Genomic DNA, 23,862 nt, shown 5'->3' on the forward strand with positions numbered 1-23,862 from the left:
CCAGATCAGTAAAATTGCTTTATTTAGAGAACTCTTCTCTAGTAAACTGCAAGAAAATGGAGATGCATATGTTCATATTGAATCATTGTTGAATCGCATTGATAAACTGGCTACTGCCGGACAGATACTGGATTAAGACTTAAAAATTGGCTTAGTCTTAAATTATTCCAGTTTTACCAGCTCTGTTACTACAAAAGGTGTTACACTGGAGGAAGTGTTAGGTCAGATAAAATCACAGTACAACAAGCAGAGATCTTATCAAGAGGAAAGAAAATGCAAAACTGATTCAAATTATATGGTCAGAGGCCAGACCCAAAGGGACAGGACCTAGGCAAATTGATTACAGGCAAAGGGCCAATCCCGAGAGAGGTGGAATCCTCTTTTCTGCCACAAATGCAACAAACTTGGTCACCTCCAGAGGGAGTGCTTTAGCGATAAAAATGGGAACAATAATTTTGCTGCTTCAAGTAGAAGGCCACAAAAAGACAGAAACAAAAGCAAAGGCAAGCAATTTTCATGTGTCTCCTATAGCTCAAACCAATAATAGCCCAAAGCCTTGGCTGATTGATAATGGAACCTCAATTCATATGATATCAGATATTAATTTGTTTGATGAATTGGACGCTAGTATTTCATGAAAAGTTGTTATGGCTGAGGGTGCTTGTGTGACTATTAAAGGCAAAGGCTCAATTTATGCTTCATTGTGATATTGTTGATTCTGGAACTAAAATTAAAGTAGAAGTTCCATACATCCCTGACTTAAAGGTGAGCTTGCTAAGTCTACCTGTACTCTCAGAAAAGGGATTTGCTATACACTTTGAGAATAACATATGTACAGTTTCTCACAAAGGAGAGATATATTCCATAGGTGGTCTCAGAAATAGTCTTTGAACTGGACTGCCAAGGACAAAAGGCCTACACAGCAACAACAGCTGCTACTAAAAAGGAGTCCCTGGAACTTTGGAATAGAAGGTTTGCACACCATGATAAACAAGCCATCAAGGAGCTACAGTCTAAGGACTTGGTAACAGGTATTAATATAAGTGCATGTACCAATGATGATCAATTATGTATTTGTTGTATTAAGGGAAAGGCAACTCAACCTTCTCTTCCCAAACAAAGTCAAAGATGCTCAAAGAAACTCTTTGAACTAATTCATACCAATTTATGTGGTCCTATTAAACCAGCATCAAAAGGAAATAACATTTATATATTGTCTTTTATTGATGATTTCTCAAGATATACAATGTTATTTGCTGAAAGAAAAATTGCAAACCGAGCAGAAACTTTGTGATGATGTTTCCATATTCTTTAACAAGTTCAACAGAAAACCCCAAGCCTTTCAAAATGATAATGGGAATGAGTACATTTCTCATGTCATACAGAAATGTCTCAAGGGAAACAGAATTCAAAACAGATTTACCATTCCCTACACTCCAGAAGAAAATGGGGATAGCTGAGCATAAAAACTGTTCTATCATGAATATGGTCAGATGCATGCTAATTGACTCAGGAGTTCCCTACAAACACTGGGGAGAAGCTGCAATGACTGCAATTTACTTACAAAAGATTACCCACTAAATCTACAAACAAAACTCCCTATGAGCTATGGCATAATAAAAAGCCAAGCATAGAACTTCTTAAGAGTATTTGGATTCAAAGCTTATGCTCACATACCGGAAGAAAAGAGATCCAAACTAGAACCCAGAGCTTTAGAAGGCATTTTTGTAGGATATGCCCCAGGATGCAAGGGACACAAAATTTTAGGCCCCAAGACTAACAATGTTGTTATAAGCAGAGGTGTACAATTTTATGAGGGACAAAGGAATAATCAGAGTGCTGCCACATGTGACTGTTCAGAGAGAGATGACGACATCACTAAGCAGATGTCCAACCTGGTGAGAAGGCAATGGATGTAGCCACTGAGCAGTTGCAACAAGATGCCCAACCAGGTGAGGAAGTAAAGGCGGAAATTCCCAGGCCAGTAGATGTGCCAGAGGAGCCAGAGCCCGCTGTGGAGGCAGAAGTTACTCAGGAGGACCTCAGGCACTCTTAGTGCACCAGCAAAGGAATTCCAGCTGAGAGACTGCCCTACCTCATGAAGTCGTCATTACCACAAGAACCAACATCATGGGCTGAAGTTCAGCAAAGAAGCAAGCAAATGGAAGCAAGAAGCACAAGAGGAAATGGATGCTCTACATAAGAACCAGACATGGACTCTCACTAAACTACCTAAGGGTAAGAATGTTATTGGATGTAAATGGGTTTTTAAAGCTAAGAAGGATGAAAATGGTGAAGCTGAGAGATACAAAGATAGATTAATAGCCAAAGGATATCCTCAGTTATATGGAACGGATTATGAACAAACTTTTGCTCAAGTTGTAAAATATTCCACAATCAGGATGCTTTTAAGCATAGCAGCTTCTAGAAACATGCAAACAGAATATCTGGGGAAAGACTGCATTTTTGCATGGTGAAATAGAGGAAGAATTATACATACAACAACCACCTGGGTTCATAGATGAAAAGAATAAACACCTAGTATGTAAACTTCAGAAAGGATTTTATGGACGTAAGCAAGGTGTGAAATCTTGGAAAGATAAATTGAACAAACTGTTACTTGGTCTAGGTTTTAAACAAGGCAAAGCTGACCTCTGTCTTTACAGTAGACACAAAAATGGGAGATGGACATTGTGACGGGTCAGCATGAGACGCCATGCCAGAGGGGCGGGGTGGAGGCAGCGGGGCTGGAGCTTCAAAAGGGAAAAACGCAGCCCAGAAGGGGGTGGGCGTTGGAGAGCAGAATGGTGGAGGTCGAGAGAGAGAGAGAGAGCGAGAACGGAGCAAGGAAGCTGATGTGCAGACAGCCAAATCCGCTGCAAGCAGCCAGGCTCAGAGACAAGGCAGCAGGGTTGGAGGTCCAGTCTCAGAGAGCCAGTAAGAGGGGAGCAGGGCTGCTCAGTGCAGAGCCCAGCCAGGCAACCTAGGACTCCTTGTCCTGAATGATACTATAGTCTACCTGCTGGATAAGGCATCTGGCACTGAGCTCACAAGGAGCACAGATGACAGGAGCACAGGAAACCCTAGAGGCCAGGGAGCCCCAGTTAGGCCAGGGATGAACTGCAAGGCAGCAGCCCGCTGTTAAAGGAACTGTGCCTACTCTGAGGCCACTGGGGCAGGCATCACAAAAGTGGGGGTTCATCCAGGATCAAAGCTGCCGGCAGGCACTACCCGAAGGAAGCAAAAGCAATGACAACCCCTGGAGTTCGAGGGGCAACACCTAGTGGACTTGACCCACTTTGGGGAATGGCTGGAGAGAGCGCAAGGGGAATTAATTCAGCATGCCATGGACCAGCAAGGGGCAGCCCAGGACCGATGGGTCCAAGAGATGGCTTGAGCCATGGCATCCAGGCACTTTGGTACAACCGCAGGAGACAATTCTGGGGGAGGTGAAATTTTCTGTGTCCTGAATATGGCCCCCCCAGATGATGTAGAAGACTGTTTAGGGGCTTTTGAAAGAATAGCCACTGCCACAGCATGGCCCAAGGCCCAGTGGGCAGTGTTGGTGGGATCATATATCACAGGGTTGGGCCTTCTAGCATACCAGACACTTAATGCTGCAGACACCCGTGACTATGAGAAGGTCAAGAGGACCATTTTCCGGAAGCTATATGTAACCCCAGAAAACTGTCACCAGAGGTTCCAGGCTTACAAGAAGGCCAGGGCTGAAGGTCCATTTCAGATGGCATATGCACTGCGGGAGCTAGCCAAGAAATGATTAAAGCCCTCTGGACCCCAAGCAAAAGAAGTAATGGACAAAGTCATTATGGAGCAGCTAGTCCAGGTAATGCCCCCTCCCTGCTGACTCTGGGCCCTGCACCCATGGGCTGAGAACCTGAAGGCCCTCGCTCGGGCCCTGGATGATTACTGGGCAGCTGAACGGGTGGCTGGGGCCACAGAAAGTGAGGGCACCCCCACAGAGTATGGACTGGGGAGACAAGAAAGAAGGGGCATGAGGGCACAAGGGGAACGGCCAAGATGCCTTCAACCAGGAGCAGTGTCAAGCCTGCCCATCAGCTGGAGGAACCTGGGACAGTAAACCCTTTGACCCTATCCAGACCCTGCCCTTCCGATCTAGCAGGGGAGAGACTCCCTTGGAGGGCCCCCCAAGGGATGGGAGAAGGCAGCAGCCTGGAAACTGAAGGCGAGGAACGGGGCAGGGGAGCGGTCGCCGTTCCCAAAGGGCCCTGCTTTACCTGCGGGCAAATGGGCCATTTCAGAGGGAGTGCCCCTTTATGGTCTGTGATTTGACTGTGACCTCTGCTACCATAAATGAAATACAACTAATTTCTAATAGCTTCATGTCAGTGGTTGCTTCATTTCGTCTCATAATTTTTCACAACTTCTATTCTTAGCATTTCTTCCCCAGCCTTTCTGACATTTTGATTTTAGCAGTCTGTTCTCTTTTTTCCCCCAATTTGCCTCCAGGCAAGTACTGGCTTTACATTTTTTTTCCTATGCAGTATTTAGTATTTTTAAGAGTTCAACCTCAATTGTTGTTATTTTTAACCATGCTTGTGAAAATAGTTTCAAAATTTCACAACCTCTCTCTATTTAGACAGGTATGTACAGATTATTTTCCAGTAGAACCTTCCAGTGTTTGGCAATAAAAAACATGCTTTATTTATATCTTTCTTGCATCATGGAACTCATACTTCTCAAGAAGTCCCTCATTCAAGCACAGACCAGCCCTGTGCTCAGCTTTAGCAAAGTCACCATATTATAAGCCTTCCTGGAACTCTTATAAATATAAGAACATTCAGAGTGAGACCTTCAGGGGGGATATCTCCCCCCAATTATTTATTTTGAGTGATTTTTTCCCTCTGTTTCAAAAAGTTTGCAGCTCTGAGAAAAATTTAAAGAGAGCCAGGTGGAAGGAGGACCGATTCAATTCTTTCCTCTCATGCAGTATTCTTGTAAAAATTCCATCTTGAATCTGTTTTTAATCCTATTGGAGAAACATACAGGTACCCACTGCAGCTCAAGGACAAATTATCTCCTCGTGCCTTTAAATCACAGGTACAGCAGTAACATTCTGTTGAAAAATGTTGGGCGAAATAATTATACAACTACGCATAACATAGTTCTAGCTAGAGTGTATATATGCAGATTTGATAAGCGCTATTACCCCATTCATCAGCTTTACTTTCTTTGGTGGAAAAGGAGTTAATTCACTATTCCTGTTATGTAGGTAGACACTGGGTAAACCTCCATCTGGATGAAATCAGTTTCAGAATGGAGCTCTCTCACCAGAGCTGGCAGTGCATTAAAATGGCACAAGTCATTTACAATAATTCCAAATACAAATTGCACAAATATTGGCTGGTCTGGATATATCCTAAATCTCTCCGCTCAGGAAATATTTAAAGCCTTTCCAGTGTTAACACAGTTCAAGCATTGTAAAATACGAATAATATTTAGAATGTATATATTAAATGTCTAGTGCTCAAAACACTTCACATAGATGTTTTAGCACTTAGAAAAGTACACTAACAGTGCAATCCTATGTGGGGGTGGAGAGCGTAGGAAGCAAATTAGTCCCCGCAACAGCATATCTTCCCGCTATGCCAGTGTAAACCCCACTTACATTGGCACCTCTTCGGCACCTCCGTGCCTGTGTTTGCCACCTGCACCCAGTCTTATCTCACCTCTCACTGGTGCGCCCCCCCTTCAATGCTGGCCTCTGTGAGTGAGGCTTGCTGGTGGTGGTGGGGGTGCGGCCCCTGCCCCTGAGCCGGCATAGCGCATACCAACCAAAGAAGCAGTCACCTAGGGAGCTGTGCTCAACACAGCTGTTTTGGAGGAGGGGCTTCTAGCAGCCCATGTCAGGGCTCTGTTCAGACTCCCACGGCCAGGCTCCCCTCTCGAGCAGAGGAAACAACGTGGCTGTGGGTTGATGTGACTCAGTGCTCACTCTTGTAACTCCCCTGTGATAGTAGGCACCCAACCTCCCTACTGTCTGATTACAGGATCAGAGCTCCAAGCAGCCAAGGCAGTGGCAGAACATCCAGATGCAGACAAAGAGCACTTTCTCACAAGAAGTTCAAACATCATCTGGTTGCTGGCAGCACCTGTGACAATGGAGCTACCATCGCCACCCTGGCTATGGACACTCTCCCAGGACATGGCAGACCTGACTGTGTCTTGTGCAAGGCCAGGACCCTCACCACACATGTGTCTGTTTCCCTTTCAGGCAGGTCACAACCCATCAGGGAGGCCAAGGAGCATGACTGTTCCAGGCTCCAGTGATCCTTCTCAACTGCTATTCAAGCCCAGTCCCAGGGATGAGGGCCCAGAGCAGGTTCTAAAATCCTAGGGGGTGTCATTCTACTCTGGGAGCTGTCATCCCAACACCAGCACATGCCTCTCAAGGCCCACCCCACATTTTCCTTGTATCTTGTCAATGCAGTAATGTATTTCAATGGATCCACTCCTGGTTGATGGGCATTCATGCCCCCCATCATATCCAATGGGCCTTCAAGTCTCTCCCGTTGTTTCCAATGGCCATTCTCGTCAATCATTTCAGAACCACCACTCCTCACTTGTCTCTAAGGTGCTGCCTCTCTGAGACTTGAGGGGCTGATCCTGAGTGTCAGTGGCTGCAAGTGCAACCCTCAGAGAGCCTCGCTGCCTTTTTGGTCTTACTTCCTGGCAGGGGTTGGCTGTTTCTCAGAGCAGCAGCAGGAGAGGAGTTTGCGAGCTTCAGCTGCCAGCCTGGCCCTTGTCAGAGATCGGTGCACTGTCTGCACCTTAGTGTACTCCCCCCCCCCCGACCCGACGCAGGAGTTCTTTCAAGGCAGGCACTTCTGTTGGGGTGTAGTGAGCCCAATTGTGGGGGTCTTTCTGCCCTGTGCACTCACTCTCTGCTGGGTGGGGGAGTAGCATTGGCAGCTGGTGACAGCAAATGCACCTCAGATACACCTTTCCCTGCCACTCACAGTGCTGTCAACGGTAGTAACCCTGACATTGAAGGATTCTGCCAGTGTCGCCAGGACAACTAGGGTGCATTCTCTCCTGGCCATGCCTGGCCAAGCTTGCCATGCCAATGTGCTTGCAAAAGTCCTTTGGAAGAGAATGAATGGAGCCAGGCTTCCTCAGATACCCACAATGGTGGGAAAACAAGGCTTAGGACTGCACTATCCAAAGTCTGTTTTTTTTAAAAAAATTGTGACATGTTGGTGAGGATGAAAGTTGACTTATTGAGCCTGCTACGGTTCTGCAGATAGTAAGGCAAATAGTAAGGAAGAATTACTTCAGGAATCAAAAGTTCCACAGGTAATCAAGACCTCTATAATGATTTCTTATAATCTAAAATTTTGTGAAAAATGGAAGATTCCATCTGCTGCTCTTTCACTAATACAATACTTGACAACTCAACAGCATAGAGAGATTTTGCTGATGTCCTGTTGGCTGTTGCAGGAGTTAGTTATGAGTTAAAACAGCAATGTCTCCATAGAACTCTCTGCATTGACAACCCTGCATCTCTCTCTCTGACAATATAGCTAGTTCTTTGATACTGACATACCAGTATCTCTATGTATGACCGGAACTTCTTTTTTTTCAGTTTGTGTTTGAACATTTCATAGCTTGCCATATTTACTTCAACTATGTTAGAATATTTTTTTTATTTTTTATTTTACTCTTTGTTCATTTCTCATGATTATCTAAAATCTAAAAATGATTATCTGAAATCCAAAAAGTAGAGATTAGCTGTTGGACCTTCTTCAGGCAAAGCATAGTAAAAGAGCACAGGAAATGCTGCCCTTGACAAAGTTACTTTGCCAAATTTTGTTTGGAGGACAGAAACAGACATATAGGTGAATTGCAGAACTGTTGTTGGTTCCCTGGGCTCATAATCACCTCCAGGTTTTCCAACAGAAACACCATTACACTGCAGTCCTAAACAGATGTACTCCCTTCTAAGCCCATTGACTCCAGTGGACTTAGAAGGGTGTAATTCTGCTTAGGACTGCACTGTTATTATTGGTGGAGCAGCAGGGAGGTTCTTGTGTTGGTTGTACTAGTAAATACTAATGCTACTGAAGTCTTGAAAAGAGATTAAAATGTGACTTAGAAAACCATTTGCATTTGCTGCATGTATATTCTGACAATGACAAAAATAATACGTGACTGGATTCTTAAGGCAAATTCCCATGTTAACCTGGCTTTGGGGGAAAATGAGATTCCTCCCTGTGATGTAAGGATATGAGTCTGTTATTTTTCACCTTATAAAATATACATTAACTTATGCAATGCATATGGATTAAGTAGTTTCTTTGACAGTTAGCCAAAACAATCTGGCATGCTAAATATCTGGTGGCATAACTGGATTTTGAAAGACAGGTACAGTAACTAGTGCTTCCAACCACACCTAGAAGGCCATGCATACACTTCTGTGGTGCAATCCTGTTTCAGGCTACGCTCCTGAGTCAACTTACTCCAGTGCAGCCTTATTAAAATCTACAGAACTACCTTGCACAAAATGGATTGTTGGCTAAGAATTGCAGTCAATAGGAACAGATGGTAGAAGAAAGATAGGCAGCGTTAAACGTGGTGGTTGTTAAATGGTGGGGCAAGTTCTCCTTAGGACAATAGCAAAGGAGCATTATTTTCCAAGATGACTAAGATCCTGAGCTAGGCAGTGCCTTCCTCCCCATTAGTCAAGGCTTGGACTGATTGAATGCTCTCTAGCAATTGACCATCACTGATCCACGCTGCACTGTGGGGCCAGCTGACTTGTACCCTCATTGCCCCGTCATCTTTACATAATTTGAGAAAGAGTTGTTGTTTGTTCTCATGGTTTTTGGAGGCAGTTGGAAATAACATTTTGCATGTTGCCTAAAATGGAAGTATGGGATTGCTACCCACAATACAGAGATCCCCACCGGCAGGAGCTGGCTGGTACAGATGTCTGTATACCAAGATCCCTGCACATTCATCTGTGGAATGCTTTCTAAATTGTAAAGTTTAGAAGGAGACTTGGGTTCAAAATGTCTTAAGGAGAATGTCATATTCTGCACAATTTTGTGATGATGTTTCCCTTACCATTTTTAACAGCTGCTAGCAGTGGAATATAAAGGAAGAAACTGCAGAGGGAGAGATCTGCTAAATTATTTGCCCTCGTGTTTTCTTGTCAAAAATTACCCTCCCAACTTCTTTTATTTGCACAGGGGAACATGGTCTGTCTGGGGCTCCAGAATCGCTGGATGTGGCAGATGGGGTGGCATGCCACCCTACAACTGATTGACAGTAGAACCTCTGGAGTTATGACAGTGAGGGCTTCAAGGCTGCTCATCTGTAGGGCAGTCAGATGGGACTTCCACTGCTCTACAGCTGATGGCCACCCTGCCTGCATGAAACTTCCACCCAATATGCCAGAGCCTCTGGAGTCATATAGGCAGTGGCTTCACTTTGGCAGGGTTGCAACCAGCTGTAGGGCAGTGGAGGGGCTCCTACAAATGCCCTACAGACAAGCTGCCCTGAAACCAGCTGGCTGCACAGCAGTTATCCCCTCCAGCATGCCCCCCGCCCCAGTTTGAGGGGCCAGCAACTGCTACAGTTGCCCTATAGGTAAGACCAGCCCTGCAGGGGAAAATTAGGAGCGCCTGTAACTTTTCTCCGTTAGAATGAAATCAGCATAAAGATGAAGATCTCTAGTGAGGAAAAGGCACTGTGGGAAAAGAGTTAAATAAGTCCTCACTCTCCCTCCACCCCCTGTGTTGATCTCATCTTTTAAATCACAGCCCCTGCACATGCTACAAAAACTGCTGGGAAAAAATAATCACAAGAACTATACATAGCATAGCTGACACTGGCTTACAAGAACATGGGTGCTGCAACAGATATTCTGGAAACAATCAATTTTCAAACTATTTATGTTGGATTGCAGCCTTACTTTCTCCTTCCAGCTCTGTTTTCAATTATTCTGTTTCAGAGCCATGTGGTAGAGACTTATTAGCATAATGGCTTGATGCCAAAACTCTCTGTGCCAGCAAATTAATACAAAGGGTGGAGGTTGCTGGCTGAAGTTCCAGTACATCAGAAACTACAGTCCCTCATATTCCAGGTGGATATGACGGTACAATTCAGAAATTATGCCAGGTTTGCAATCCAGAAAACATTCAAGGCAGTTTCACCAATTTTTATGTATTTACTCCTTATTACCTGCCTTTCCACCCCAAAGCACCTTACAACAAAGTATTTTAGTTATCTAAAACTTTAATATTTTAAATTAATAGTTGACAGACAGCATTAAATATGCTGCATTAGATATGTTTGCATTAAATATGTTTGAACATGGTACAAATAAAAGTTTCAAAGGTGCTTTACTTTGTGTTGAGTATAAAAGAGTCTTCATCTCTACATACTTTTGGCTTCAGCACTAGAGGCAAGTACTTTCCTTGTGGTGCATTACTCTTATATTTATTCACACTTTCCCTACACTAGGCCTTCACTGAGCTTGTTGTATGAACAGCACAGTCTTTTGGTCTTTGTTGGGCACCTCATCACCCAATCCATTTCTAAAGGGTTGTGATGGCATACTTAATTGTAAGCTGATCATGTGAAAATGTTGCATGCCCACTTTACCAGGGCTAGAGTTAAGTGAACTGATAACTGCTGTAGCAAAAGACAATATGCTGTGACATGGGAGATCACAAACTATATAGGTGGCTTTAAACATGACACTTTGGTTACAGTCTTAAGAATACTTTCCTGGGAGTAAGTCCCATTGAATATAATAAGACTTAATTCCAAGTAGACCTTGTAGGATTCCTCCTTTGTCCCCTGCCTCCTTATGCAATATGGGGATGATATTTCTGTCTGGTTTATGATATAATATGTGTAAAGTACTTTGAGCACTATGTAACTGCTATTAAACAAAGCTATCACATAATTATGCATAAAATGATTGTGACAATTGACTTTTGATCAACTTAAAAAAACCCCATGACACTGAAATAACTAGTTTGGAAATGATGCTGTGAAAATTCAATTTCTCCCAAAAACCAAGAACTTAAGCTCTTCCCAGTACCACGATAATAACGTGGTTGGAACTATTTGCATTGATGTAACAATGCAAATTGAGGGAAAATGGCAGAAGCTACATCACCAGAGTCATTCCAAACCACACTGAATAAAACATTCCTGAGCATTTTATAGAGAACAGCGCTTTATTGATGGTTAAGAAGGCATAACTGATCCTCTCTACCATTAACTTCTATGGGTAAAATTATGCGCTTGGATATACATGCTCAGCTCTCATTCATTTTGATAGGATTTGTTATTACTCCCTAATAACAGATCAGAAGGAATAAAATTACAAAATAAGATAACCATTTTAAAAGTGGCATTATCTGTTTTTTAATGTTTTTATTTGTATTAAATGCTTTGCGTGTCAATAACATTGGCATGGAACTGAACTATATGTTAAAGGTGCATTCCTAGGACTAATCTTCATTGAAGAACATGGAACTTTCTTCTGAATAGACCTGCTTAGATGTCTGTAAGAAGGGACATGAACCTTGTTCTGTTCAACTGCATATACAGGCAAATGTGCTACGCTATCCTGTTGCTTGCAATCATTGTTTCTCCTGGAAGGAACAACATGCTTATATTCCAGATTCAGGACCACCTACCACATCCAAGATTCATCTAAAACTTGATATGCATGTACCCAGGGTTTTTTGTCTGGGAAAAGAGGTGGCGGAACTCTCAAGAGGGAAATGAGGAAGAAACATACGGGATTCTTGGAAATCATTTGATTTTCAAGCACTATTGCCGAGTATTTTCAAGAGGTGCTGGAACTCCATTCCCCCGAGTTCCCCCTGAAAAAAAGTCCTGCATGTACCAAGGCTCAGAATCCACACATTGTCTCTTTCTGAAGAAATGGCTAGTATTATCAGGATTGTGTGCAGCATATTCATTCTGTATGCACAGTCACAGCACCAGGAGCATATCAGTTGAAAAGGGCTATAAATTTGCAATCATGTTCAAAGAACTGAATCTGGCAATCAGTTCTATTTTTAAAAGTCACTTAAAATACCGAGAGGTTCAGAAAAGGGGTACATTCTAGGGCAGAATGTCTTCTTCTGGGGTGTTTCCCGGCTGGTTCCATGCTAAAATGCCCAGATGAAAGCTAGATATCAGCCACTGAAAGAACACTCCAATTAATACTTCTTATGAGGAGTTAGTTACCAAGCTGTTAGTCTATTTCAGCAAATAAAAAGTCTTGCAGTATCTTGAAGACTGGAAGATTTATTGTGGCATAACTTTTTGTAGACTAGAGCCCATTTCATCAAATGGATAAAGTGTGTCCTCAATTGGTAGATATATATAAGCAGAGGAAAAAATATAATGTAAATGGTCAAAAGGCAGCAGAATGCCGAGGTACAGCCTTTGAAATTCCTACACAAACCTCAAGTGATGATAGCATTGCAATAATTCAGTTGTGCATTCAATCAGTGGTTCTCAAACTGTGGGTCATGACTCTCATGTGGGTGGGTCATAGGCCAGAATAAAGGAGGTAAAGGGGGGGCATGGGGCAGGATGCTCTGGGAAGCATGATGTAAATTTTGGTTGGTCTCTGCCATAATGTTTAGTGTAGTGGTTAAGAACAGCAGGACACTAATCTGGAGAACCAGGTTTGGTTCCCCACTCCTCTGCTTGAATCTAGATTCTGAGTGTCATGGGATCTATGTGAATTAATAACAATGTAGGTCAGGGAAGAAGGAGGAGGGGCAATTTTGCCCTCTCCATCCTCCCTACTGCAGGCACTGACCCACATGGCTATTAACCCACATGGGGTCTCACAATCGAGATAATCTAGTCTTGGGGGTCAGAAAGAACTGCTTGGGGGATAGAAATGTGACAAAGATCCACACCTTTCATTGACAGAACATGCAATCTAATGTAGTTATAAATATTAAATATAAGTCTGCTCAGGGCTAACATGTAAATTTTGTGTTTTATGTTGGTCAGGGGGAAAGCAGCATGGAATTACTTTGAAAGTGGACCCCCCAAAGTTCAGTAAGGTTAGAAATATGTCCCACTTCAAAAAGTTTGAGAACTACTGCTCTAAAGCATACATTCTCAAAAGCAGTAATCAAGGCAAGTTGAAGCAAAAGGAAAGAAAATGTAAAGGGGCTAAGTGATGGGAGAGGGTTTCAGCAGGAATGAAAAGAAATATGAGAATAATTGATGTGATGAGGGGTCAGAAACTTTTCTGCTGTCTGTAGTCAACTGTCTGTGGTGGCAGCAATTGTAGCCATTACTGCAGACCTTTCTTCTGGCTCCAGACATGTAAATGAAATTGCCTTCTATTTTCAGATAAATGGTATGTTGTTTTGACTGTTGTGGCAACAGAAAATGCTACCAAGAGTAAAACACACATATATTAATATGAATACAATAAATGTTGTGGGCACCAACGCCTGTGTGGGGTAAAAAGAATCTGCAACCAGAGGATTCTTTAGTGGGGCAACCACACCCCGTTTCATAAATGCTGATGAAAAGTCAATCAATGATTATTGTCTACAGGGAAAGTTATAGCTAGATGTTTCTGTGTCCTAGGGAAAAACTGTCCCACCCCACCTCTTTGGTTTCGAGGAAAAAATAATTCTAGTACTTTTCATTTCTTTCTATCTCACCCTCACCTGTACCCTTGGTCACTATCTCTGTCACCTCACACTATTACGACCCTGTCTGTAGACCTTCCACACACACTTAAAACGTCAAAATAGAGCCTAGGTGGCTGAGGGTGTACTGTACATCCTTTCTGCATTCGCCAATCTGGCCGTCCTTTCTTTATAGACTGTCAATCAGCATGAAAGTTCCACTAAGCTTCGTAAACGGACAAACCATCGCCAAACGGATGGCAAGGCAGCAAGAGTGCGGGATTGCCAAGACACAGGTGGCGTTTTCCACGTGCGCTTCCGGCAATAGCCGCAGCTCTTGCGCAAGGGATCCAGGTCTCCTGACAATCTCGGACTCATCAGAAAACAAGTTGATGGCTTATAATTTGCACCCTCGCCGCGGATAAGAGCAGCCTCTCCCTTCCTGCGTAATAAATGGGGGCCTCCGCTAATGCTTCTCTTCCTTTGCTGGGCGAGATAATAATCGTCAGGCTTTGAAAGGGTGGCGGGGAGTAAACTGCCCTTTGAAGCGGCAGCAGAGCGCAAAGCTTTAGAAAACAAAAAAACCTACACACGCGCACAGAGCGCGCGGCGCAGGATAACACCGGAGACGGTTTCGTGCCACTTGGGAGCTCGAAGCGAGTGAAGCGCGGAGGAGGGGGGAAAGGGCGCGGTTTGCAGCAGGAGAGGCAGCTCAAACGACAGGGCTGCAGCTCCCCCGGTTACCCTTAGGAGGCGCTTTCGCGCGCCTGAGGAGCGCGCAGGAGAAGCGCTTTCCAACTGCCTCGCCAGTCTGAAGCGGCTCGCCGAAGGCGTTTGCTTGCTGTTGCCTCCTCCTCCTAGTCCTTCTCCCGAGCGTCTCTCTGCCCGGGCTTAGCTTCTGTCTGGAGAGGCGGGCGAGCATGGAGAAAGGGGGCTTCAAGAGGCTCGGCAGGCTCTTTCACAAGAGCGAGTCGGAGGACTCGGAGCCGGACACCAGCCGAGAGACGCCGCTCCCGTCCCCCTGCCCTTCGCCGTCTCTGCAAGGGCGGGGACAGCACCGCCACGGTAGCCCCCTGGCCGGCGGCGGAGAGCGCAAGAAGCGCTCGGCTTTCGGGAACTGGCGCTTGAAGAAGAAGCACAAGGAGCGCCAGGCGACGGCGGTCGAGGCCAGCAGCTTTAGCCAGCTCAGCGCCCCGGCGTCTCCCTCGCTTTCCCTGTCATCCCACTTCACCGCCTCCTCAGAGCCTGCCAGCCCCACAGACAGGTAAGCGCCCAGCTCCTCTCGCCTGCTTGCCCCCATGCCTGCCCGCCTTCCAACGGCAGCGCAGCCTCCGGAGATTGCTGCGGAAGGAGCGCTCGGCCGCGCGCGCTCCGTTGCTGGCTTTCATGTTTTACAGCCTTGTAAAAAGGGGCCCCGCAGAACTGGCGGGGCCCTCCCAGAGAGAGAAGTGCTGACCGCGAACTTCCCGAGCGCACCATTTGGCCGCAGTGAGGGGGGACTTGCTGGAGTGCCCGGGAAGGAAAGCGCAGGATGCTTCCGTCACGCTCTTAAAGGCACTGCGCTCTGTTGTTGTTGTTTCGGTCTTTGACTCCGCTTATTCAGAAAAATGGGATTGTGGAATACTTTGTCTTGGCGGAGATCTCATCAGGTACAGCCTCTCCCTTTAGTCCTTCATTTGCTCCAGAGACACCCGCTAGCATTACACTTGAGACCCAGGCACAAAGCTGTCATGAACTGCTGTTTCTCGCTAATGCGTCCTATTGGTTTTAGGAAATGATAGGACCCATCCCAAGTGTAACAGTGGCCTTTCTTTAGAGGCACTATCAGAAGGTTTGGGTTGGATGCTTAAATGAGAAGAAACATTTAGCTTGGTAAGTCAACGTAGAACTTTTCATCTTATATTTATCAGACAAGCTGGCAATTATGTTGTTCCCTTCCCTTCTTTTGATAGGCTAAGAATGATTGAGAATCTAATTTAAATATTTGCAAGTGCCCTGTGGGGGTTGCCCATTTTGAACAGAGTGGGCCATAAACCAGGTTAATACATTCAGCACATGGTATCTGTGGCTTAATGCAATAACTACTTAGCTGCACCAGAACAATCTCCAACAGGCCCAGTATTCTGTTTGCAATGGAAACAGCCAGATGCCCATGAGAATCTCACAAGCAGGGCCTGATAGTGATTCACTATTCTCGTTGATTGTAACTAGCATCAGGTACTCAGAGATATATTCTGTCTGAGGTTTCATTTAGTTATCATGAGGAATCAGCACTAAGTATGAATTTGGGTAAGCCTTTGCTAAAGTTAAGTAAGGTAGTGAGTGGCCATTGCTACATCCTGTGGTAACAAATTCCAGAAAGGTTCATTATGCATTGCTTGAAGTGCTTCTGATTGTCTGTGCCTGAATAGTCTACTAATCGGTGTCACTGCTGCCAGCTGAGATCATAGTATTCAAGGTAGTCTATATCTTATGTGGCATCAGGTACTACAGTATCTTCAGCATTAAGCTTGAGATATGTTAATAGTGAAATCCTAACCATGTTTACCCAGAAGTGAATCCCGTTAAGATCAGAGTAACATTTCTTGGACATTAATGATCAGCTTTCCCCATTAATATTCAAGAGACATACATAATAGAATTCAAAATAATGAACCCTTTTGAAAACCCCATTAGGTGGAACTTCATAGGGTTGCCATGAGTCGAACCTTTCGAAACACAATAAAAGCAAAAATTTTTGATAATTAACTGATAGGACAGTTAAGTTTCTGAAATCAATGGGAGACTATTGAATAAACAATGCATTGAACTGAGTATTACACTTTGAATATAATTGCTGCCAATAGAGCTGAATGCTAAGCATGTTGAGGATAGAAGGTTTTGAGTCATAGCAGTGGGTAGACTGAATGGCCGTTGGGCTTCTCTGCAATGATTCTACGAAACAGCAAATATTCTTATCAAAACAATTCATGCTCTATATATTGTCTTCACTACTGAGTGTGTTTGTTTTCCTGATAGGATGAACTTCCTCCTTTTGTGCCTTTCTATCTTGTGCCAAACAGCTGCTACTAAATGTTCAAGCCCTCCAGTTATGTTTACCCTGTACTTTAGGAACCATGTTCAGCCTCATGATGCTACCAGCTAGCGTGGTTCAGTGGCATCAGGCTCAGAGAGGAGAAACTCAGGTTCAACACCGTGCTCAGCACAAAGCTCACTAGTTGTCTTTGAGCAAGTCATTATCTTCCAGCTTCATCTACCTTATAAGATTGTTATGAGGTTAAAATGCTGCTTTGATTTTTTTGGAGGAAGGGTGGAATAGACATTTAATGAATAAATTGGCAAAAAGCCACAGGGAATGCTGGCTTTTTACAATTCTGGCTTTGCTAACAATATGAATCTTACAGATGCACAGCAGGAGATGAATGGCCTTTTCCAGAACCAACTTTAAATATGAGCCACTACTGTTTTTGTTAAACTGCTAAAACAAAGTTTGTTTTCAAAACTGAAACATGATTATATCATACTTGTTATACATAGGATAAAGTCCAAAATGTACATCTAACATCTGTGTATCTGTGCATGTACAAAAGAAATTTTTTCCATGCAATCCCAGTCAAAACTGTAGTGCAGGTTTGTAAACATTACTGAAGGGACTTTGTTTTATTTAAAACATATGCCTTTAATAGTGAATAATTACTGTTTGCTATACTCTTTATAAAACTCATGGCTGACATCTTACTGACACCTTTCATGTGCCTGTCCATTACTGTGTTAATGATCATAACTAACAGTCACTTTAAACTTGAGGTAGAGAAAGGGTTCAGAGGGAAAGAAGTTAATAAAATGCAGTTAAAACATTTTCAGAAATGTTCATTCTTCTACTCTTGAGGTAATTTGGTCTAAATTGTATCAGTCACTATTCAAAGTGTCTGTGACACTGAAATTGACATGTAGACTGTGGCAGAACAGCCCCACTGACCCATGAGCACTGTCCGTTCTTGTCCTCCAGGGTTAACCAGTGGTAGTCCAAGTCTATCCCCAGCACATGCCATGGACCTGGTGCCCCCCAACCCTCAGAGGGGCTTTTGCGGCTCCTCTCTTGTACCTGCTGCCACAATGTTGCCTTTGTGGGAATTGCCCACCGAGAGGTCCAAGACTCCCCTGTGTAGGCTTGTAGCTCCAAAGTCCTGCCTCAGTCTTCTGCTACCCAGCACCTGGTTACTGCAGGGACTGCTTCCTGCCTTTACGTACCACTGGGGGATTAACAGATTGCTCACAGACCACCCTGCACCCATTTTAGATAGACTTCCACAGCTCAACCATGCTATGTCATACAGAGAACAGCTACCAGTGTTTAAGAGTTAGACGCACACAAACTGAAAAGATGGTTACACTCATATTTTTAAGCACAGCACCATATTTGAGCTGTGCTCAATCAAGGGATTGCAAAAGAAATGTGTAAAAAACCAGTTCCTCTGTCCCTTCCTCTGTACATACCTAAATTAGTAGGCTCTCTGAGAAAGTTCCAGCTTATTAAGAAATGCCCATACCTTTCACTCATGGTTCAGGCCTCCAGCCTCCATGTGGCCAATGGCCGCCACCTACAAGGAGACACCTGTCAGGTCCTTCAGCTTCCAGCTCAGATCGGTAAGAGATCCTCCTTTGTGCACCAGGAGATTTTTATCATCCCCCTTTGCGCACCCAATCAGAGAGGTCAGAGAGGCTCCAAAAAGAGCCCCCTCTGGCATTTAATCTTCCAAACCTTTGTCCCCACCAGCACCACCTGGAAGTGTCAGTTGCTAGCAGAAAGTCTTACCTGGCCACATCTGCATGACTAAAGCAGCAGGCTGGATGCAGCTTAGACTGCATTTGGACTCCCCTTCCCCCCTCCTACCTGTTCTCAGCTAAGAGACACTTTTAAACTGGATGTGAAGGTTTTGTGATACAGTCTACAAAAAAAAGTATTTCTCCAGATATATCCCACTTCTAAAATGTTTGCACTTCAATAAATATCATGAATGTCAGTAGGACTTTGGAAAGAACAATAAGGCCTTCAGATAGGTCTAAGTTTCTCTGTATTTCTGCCACAGGTTCATGCTGTTAATGAAGAGTCCAGATGAATTGTACAATATTTTTTTTAAAAAATTAAGCTTCTGCATTTGTGTGTTTTTATTAACAATGCAGTTCTAAGCAAAGTTACACCCTTCTAAGCCAATTGACTTCAATGGACTTAGAAGAGTATAGCTCTGTTTAGGATTGCACTGTTAGGTCTATTGAAGCTAGTGGAGCCAAACACATTTAAATGCAGTTGTGTCTCTTTGAAATATTTAAAGTATCATTATCATAAAAAATAGTGGAACAAGTATGTCATAAATTTTATGTTATTATTACCCATGGGTGTCATCCCCCCCAGCATTATGAAGTTTGTCTTAGCTGTACAGTATTTCATCATGTAGTTCTGTGCAATGGTCTGTTGTTTAAGATAAATGTATCAGCACTGACACTGGTCAAGAATCAAGGATTTCTTTCTCCAGTTAAAATACATTTTGGAAATCAGTCAGGTTGATAATATAGTGCTTTGACACCCCAGTCTTTTGTAAGCAAATATTCATGTGACTTTTTCGTTAGTGCAGCTTCAAAGACCTGAGGTTTAAAAAGAAATTTTCAGCTTCTTCATGGCAGAAATGCATGTAAATCAGGTTTAACATTAATCACATGCAAAGTCATATTATATCTTATGAATGAAGAGATTTGTTCTGTTGCGTTTCTTTTCTTTCTCTGGACCAGTTCATATGATACTTTTTGCATATGGCTTCTATGATTTTTTTCCTCTATCCTATGTTGACTTGCCATGCTGCTACAAACAGCCAGTCATAAAGATACCAACACCCCTTTGGAAAAGTCATGTGTGTTGGCTTTACATGCACCATGCCAGCTTTTGTAAAAGCTGTGATGGGAGTTTTAAAAGTCAATACATGACAACTCTTGTTTATGAGAACATGTCCTCTTGTACCAGGCAAAAGACCATCTCATCCAGCATGCTGTTTGTCACACTGGGCAACCAAATGCCTCTAGAAAGTTAAGAGCAGGGAGATGTTATTCCCCTCCCCCCCCCCATTACTGCCATGAGCTCAGCTGGTGGCCTTGGGTAAGTCACTAGAGGTGTGCGGTGAAAAAATTACAATTTAAGATCCAGGGTCCTGAGCCAACTATTACTGTTTCTTTTTGGCTGGGGCATTACTGGCTCAGATCTAATCTGTTTGATTTTTTTTTCTCAGTCCCAACTCCCCAGCTGTATTGTGTGGATAATAACAACACTACCCTTGTTCATCACTCTGAATGGTAGACTAATTTGTCTAGAAGAGCAGTATGTAAGCATAGTTATTGTTCTTCTTCTTATTGTTATCAGCATGGCTAGATAAAATGCATGGCTGCTGGATGCAGAGGGATTCATTAGAAGTGCCCCAGAGAAGACAACTGCTGCCCCCTCATATACATTCACACATATACCTGAGTCAAAGTTAAACATTTTCTATTTGGATTGTTATACTTGCAGAACTCGGAGGCGTCTCTTTATTCTTAAATGTTGCTAGTCCTCCTAGATGATTAACTCTTTGTTTTCTAGCTAACAAAGAATACCTACAGAATTGGATGTGATCTATTAGTCAAATAGTTACAGGTAATCTAGTGAGGAATTTGGATATTATGTTAAATGCGTAAGACACGCACTATAAGACACACAAAAATGGTGTTATCAATGGAAAACTTCTGGGTGATTGTAAATAATGTTCTTGAAAGTAGAGAATTTCCTGTTTCAAATGTGTTAGAATCAGGATGATTGGATCAGATGATCAGTCAGTTTAGCCATAATAAAAACATATAGTTTGCTGTGTAAATGTGCCAGAAGATCCTTGGGTTTGCACACTCCTTTCTCTTCTCCCTGTCAGACCGGGTTAATCTGTCTGTCATAGAAGGTTGGGGAGGCATGGACACAGGACGCCTCGCAACCACCTATCGATGTATGATGCTCAACTGTTTTGACCTGTTTGGGGGGGGGGGGGTTGCTAGAGCAGGGATACAATTGAGAGACAGCCGACTGACAGAAAAGGTGGATTCCCGCAATTTTCCCCTGGCTAAAGTGCCCACCAAAACCAACAGTCTTGTTGTGTGAGAAAGGGGGAGGGGCGAGGGGTATATAATCAGCTTCAGTTACGTTACCCAGTTATTCTCGGCAATTGCCTTGTGTCAGATATTTGTACTGGAGCTCTTGAATAAAATCATTTACAGAACCTGTCTCTGCCTGGTCTGATGGTGATGGGTAATTTGAGAGGACCCATTGAACAAAGCTTGACATTCCCCTTCTTTCTTCCACTTGCACATAGTTATTTCTGGGTTTGCAGCAAACTTATTTATTTATTTATAGTCCACCTTTCTCACTGAGACTCAAGGCGAATTACAGTGTGAGATTAGTACAGTCAATATCAAGGACGTTTCCATAAACAATGCCATAGGGTAAATAATCACAAGTTTACAAAGACATAGCATTAGCAAGAATCCAATAAAGCGTTGAAGAAATACTGAAACAGATCATAAGCAGTTTTGGGGCTGACATTAGATAATATGAAGCACAGGTAGCTTATAGGAGTACATATTTAAAACAACAGATAGTACGTAAGGCAACATAGTGGTTAAGTCAATGGTCCCTAAATCATTAGCGAAGCATCTGAGAGCCCCTCTCTACAATACAAAAGCCTTTTTGAATAACTTGGTTTTGAGTCATTTATGGAAAGCTAGGGGAATGAGGGCTATCCTGACCTTCTCAGGCAGGCTGTTCTACAGGGTAGAGGCTACCACAGAGAAGGCTTGTGTAAGGGCTGCTGTTGAATTTGCCTATGTGCAGGCTGGCACCGGCAGGAGACCCTGTTCAGATAAGCAAAGTTGCCATGGAGGAACATAGAGAGGAAGGTGATCCTGTAGGTATGCTGGACCAAGGCCATGACGAGCTTTGTATGTGATAACCAGTACCTTAAACTGAGCATGGTAACTGATAGGTAGCCAATGGAGTGTCTGCAGAAAGGAGGTGAGGCTTATGCGCCTATTCGCTCCTGATAAGTTGCACCATAGCATTTTGCACCAATTGGAGTCTCCTAGTTAATTTGGATGGGAGACCTATGTATAGTGCGTTACAATAGTCAAGTCTTGATGTTACCATAGCATGTGGCCAGATTGGCCATGTTGAGGTAAGAAGTCATTTTCCAGGCTAGGGAGAGGTTGTAAAAAGTGTTTTTTGCAGCTGCCTTAACTTGTTTTTCTAGTAGTAAGCACTGGATCCAACATAACCCCTAGGCTCTTGACTGTGTCTGCAAGGGTCAGACAAACTCCATCGAAAATGGGGAGTATAATGTCCTTCAAGAGCTCTGCCTTCCCAACAAGCATCACTTCTGTCTTGTCTGGGTTCAATTTCAATTTGTTCATTTTTAGTCATTTCATTACAGCTGGCAGCCAGTGAGCCAAGAATTCTATTGCATCCTGCAGGGACCTGGGTAGCGAAATACAGAGTTGGGTGTCATCTGCATACTGGTGACATCCAACTCCATAGCTGTGAATGAGTTCTCCTAAAGGCTTTACGTAGAGGTTGAATAACATGGGAGATAAGATTGTGCTATCTTTTAGCACTATATCTGAAAGGCACCTTATGGCTTGCAGACAAAGATTCCAAAACATTGAGAGATGAGGGAGCATGTGAACTCATAGATCCCCTGCCTCGTTAACAAGGCAACACATGAGGTTTTACCATTACCTTTGGACAAGGACTGTGCAGAAATGTGCAGTTGTTACTGACTTTTTTAGAGATACAGGTCATTTTTTTCTCTTAAAATTGCATTTCTGTTGCAAGGATGTTGTGCTGTGCCAACATTCAAATAGGAACCTTTGTGGCTGGCAACTTGTGATTTCTCATACAAATCCTTCTTCAGTTGGCACAGTCAGGTTAGTGTGATGTAGTTTTAACACTAAAAGCCCTTCACATTCTGGCATTCACCAACCACAAACCTGCCTACCACCCATCCCATGAGCTCACACATCAATAAATATCTAGGAAGAAGCTCTTTTAGCACTGTTGGTACCCCCAACAAGAACGTCTGGTGGCAGTGGGACTATATTCTTTTTATGTAGTTGCCCCCGCAGTCTGTAACTGCCTCCATGAAGAGATTAAGAAAACTTTGTCTTTCCTGTCCTGCTATAAAAGGGAGCAGGATGTTTCCTTTTCAAGTGGTGTTTTATTAATTTGAGTTTGTTATACTGGTTTCTAGTGTACTGAATATTACTTTGTAGTGAATATTTTATTGTGTGTATTAATGGATTTGAGTAAATTACTTTGACCTTGAAAAGGCAGTAATTAAAAAAAATCTACTGGATTAACTTTTAAGCTACCAGTATTGAGGATGCACCAAATGTCTATAAGTGAACATTTTCAGTATGAAAATGGTGCTATTGGGGTAGAGTTGGGACAGTCAGGAGTTAACTGAAAGTTCCCTTTGAGGTCTAATTCCAGGTTTTGATGGTCCCCTGGCATGATGCTGTTGGGGAGGGGCTTCATGTCCAGTGGCTTGACAGCCCTGATGGAGAGAAATGGTGAGCACAGGGGAGTCAGGCTCGTAGCAGCATGGCTGCGCTATCCTGCTGTAGTCATTCTGCTGCTCACACACTGGCAAACAAATCTAGGAGTATCTTCCCCTTCTACTCACCCAGTAAGGGAGAGGAGTAAAGTGAAGCTGAGGTGTGGCAGGAAAAAGGGGGGGCACTGCAACATACATGCACAACAAGGGAGGGAGAACAACAAACTCCTCCTTCTCCAGCTGTACAAATATTTTTCTGCATACCATGGGGAGTCTCCTATTGCAGAGACCCATATCTTGTCTGTAGGTGGCTTTATATCACTGCCCTGCTGATAGGCACAGGACCAGCAAGTTTGGTAGCAGAAGAAGTTACTAGTTAGGGGTTGGCAAAGTATAAACAATTAGGAAATATTATATATCACAGGTAGCAAAACATTGCTGAATGCTTGGAACTCCAAAGCTCAAAAGTCTAGTGTTATCATGCAACTGCCCTGACAGCTGAGTGCTGGGGATAGGAGAGCAGGAAGCTGCTTATTTTGTTTGATACTGAGTATAATTGTCATTAAAGTTTT

The 23,862-nt window shown here is 43.5% G+C and overlaps 1 protein-coding gene across 2 annotated transcripts in view; it reads left to right on the forward strand.

Moving 5' to 3' along the window:
- The first annotated feature begins 14,585 nt into the window (after positions 1-14,585).
- The window catches only part of CRYBG1 (crystallin beta-gamma domain containing 1), a 155,791-nt gene continuing 146,514 nt past the window's right edge, over positions 14,586-23,862 (forward strand). Inside the window, exon 1 of one of the 2 annotated variants that reach the window (XM_054996866.1) lies at positions 14,586-14,937. In XM_054996866.1, coding sequence (XP_054852841.1) covers positions 14,594-14,937 — 344 coding nt within the window. In that variant the 5' untranslated portion in view covers positions 14,586-14,593. The remainder of the gene's footprint in view (positions 14,938-23,862) is intronic. The other variant, XM_054996942.1, reaches the window with a different exon arrangement.

The sequence above is a fragment of the Eublepharis macularius genome, chromosome 1 (assembly GCF_028583425.1).
Source record: "Eublepharis macularius isolate TG4126 chromosome 1, MPM_Emac_v1.0, whole genome shotgun sequence".
Classification (NCBI taxonomy): domain Eukaryota; kingdom Metazoa; phylum Chordata; class Lepidosauria; order Squamata; family Eublepharidae; genus Eublepharis; species Eublepharis macularius.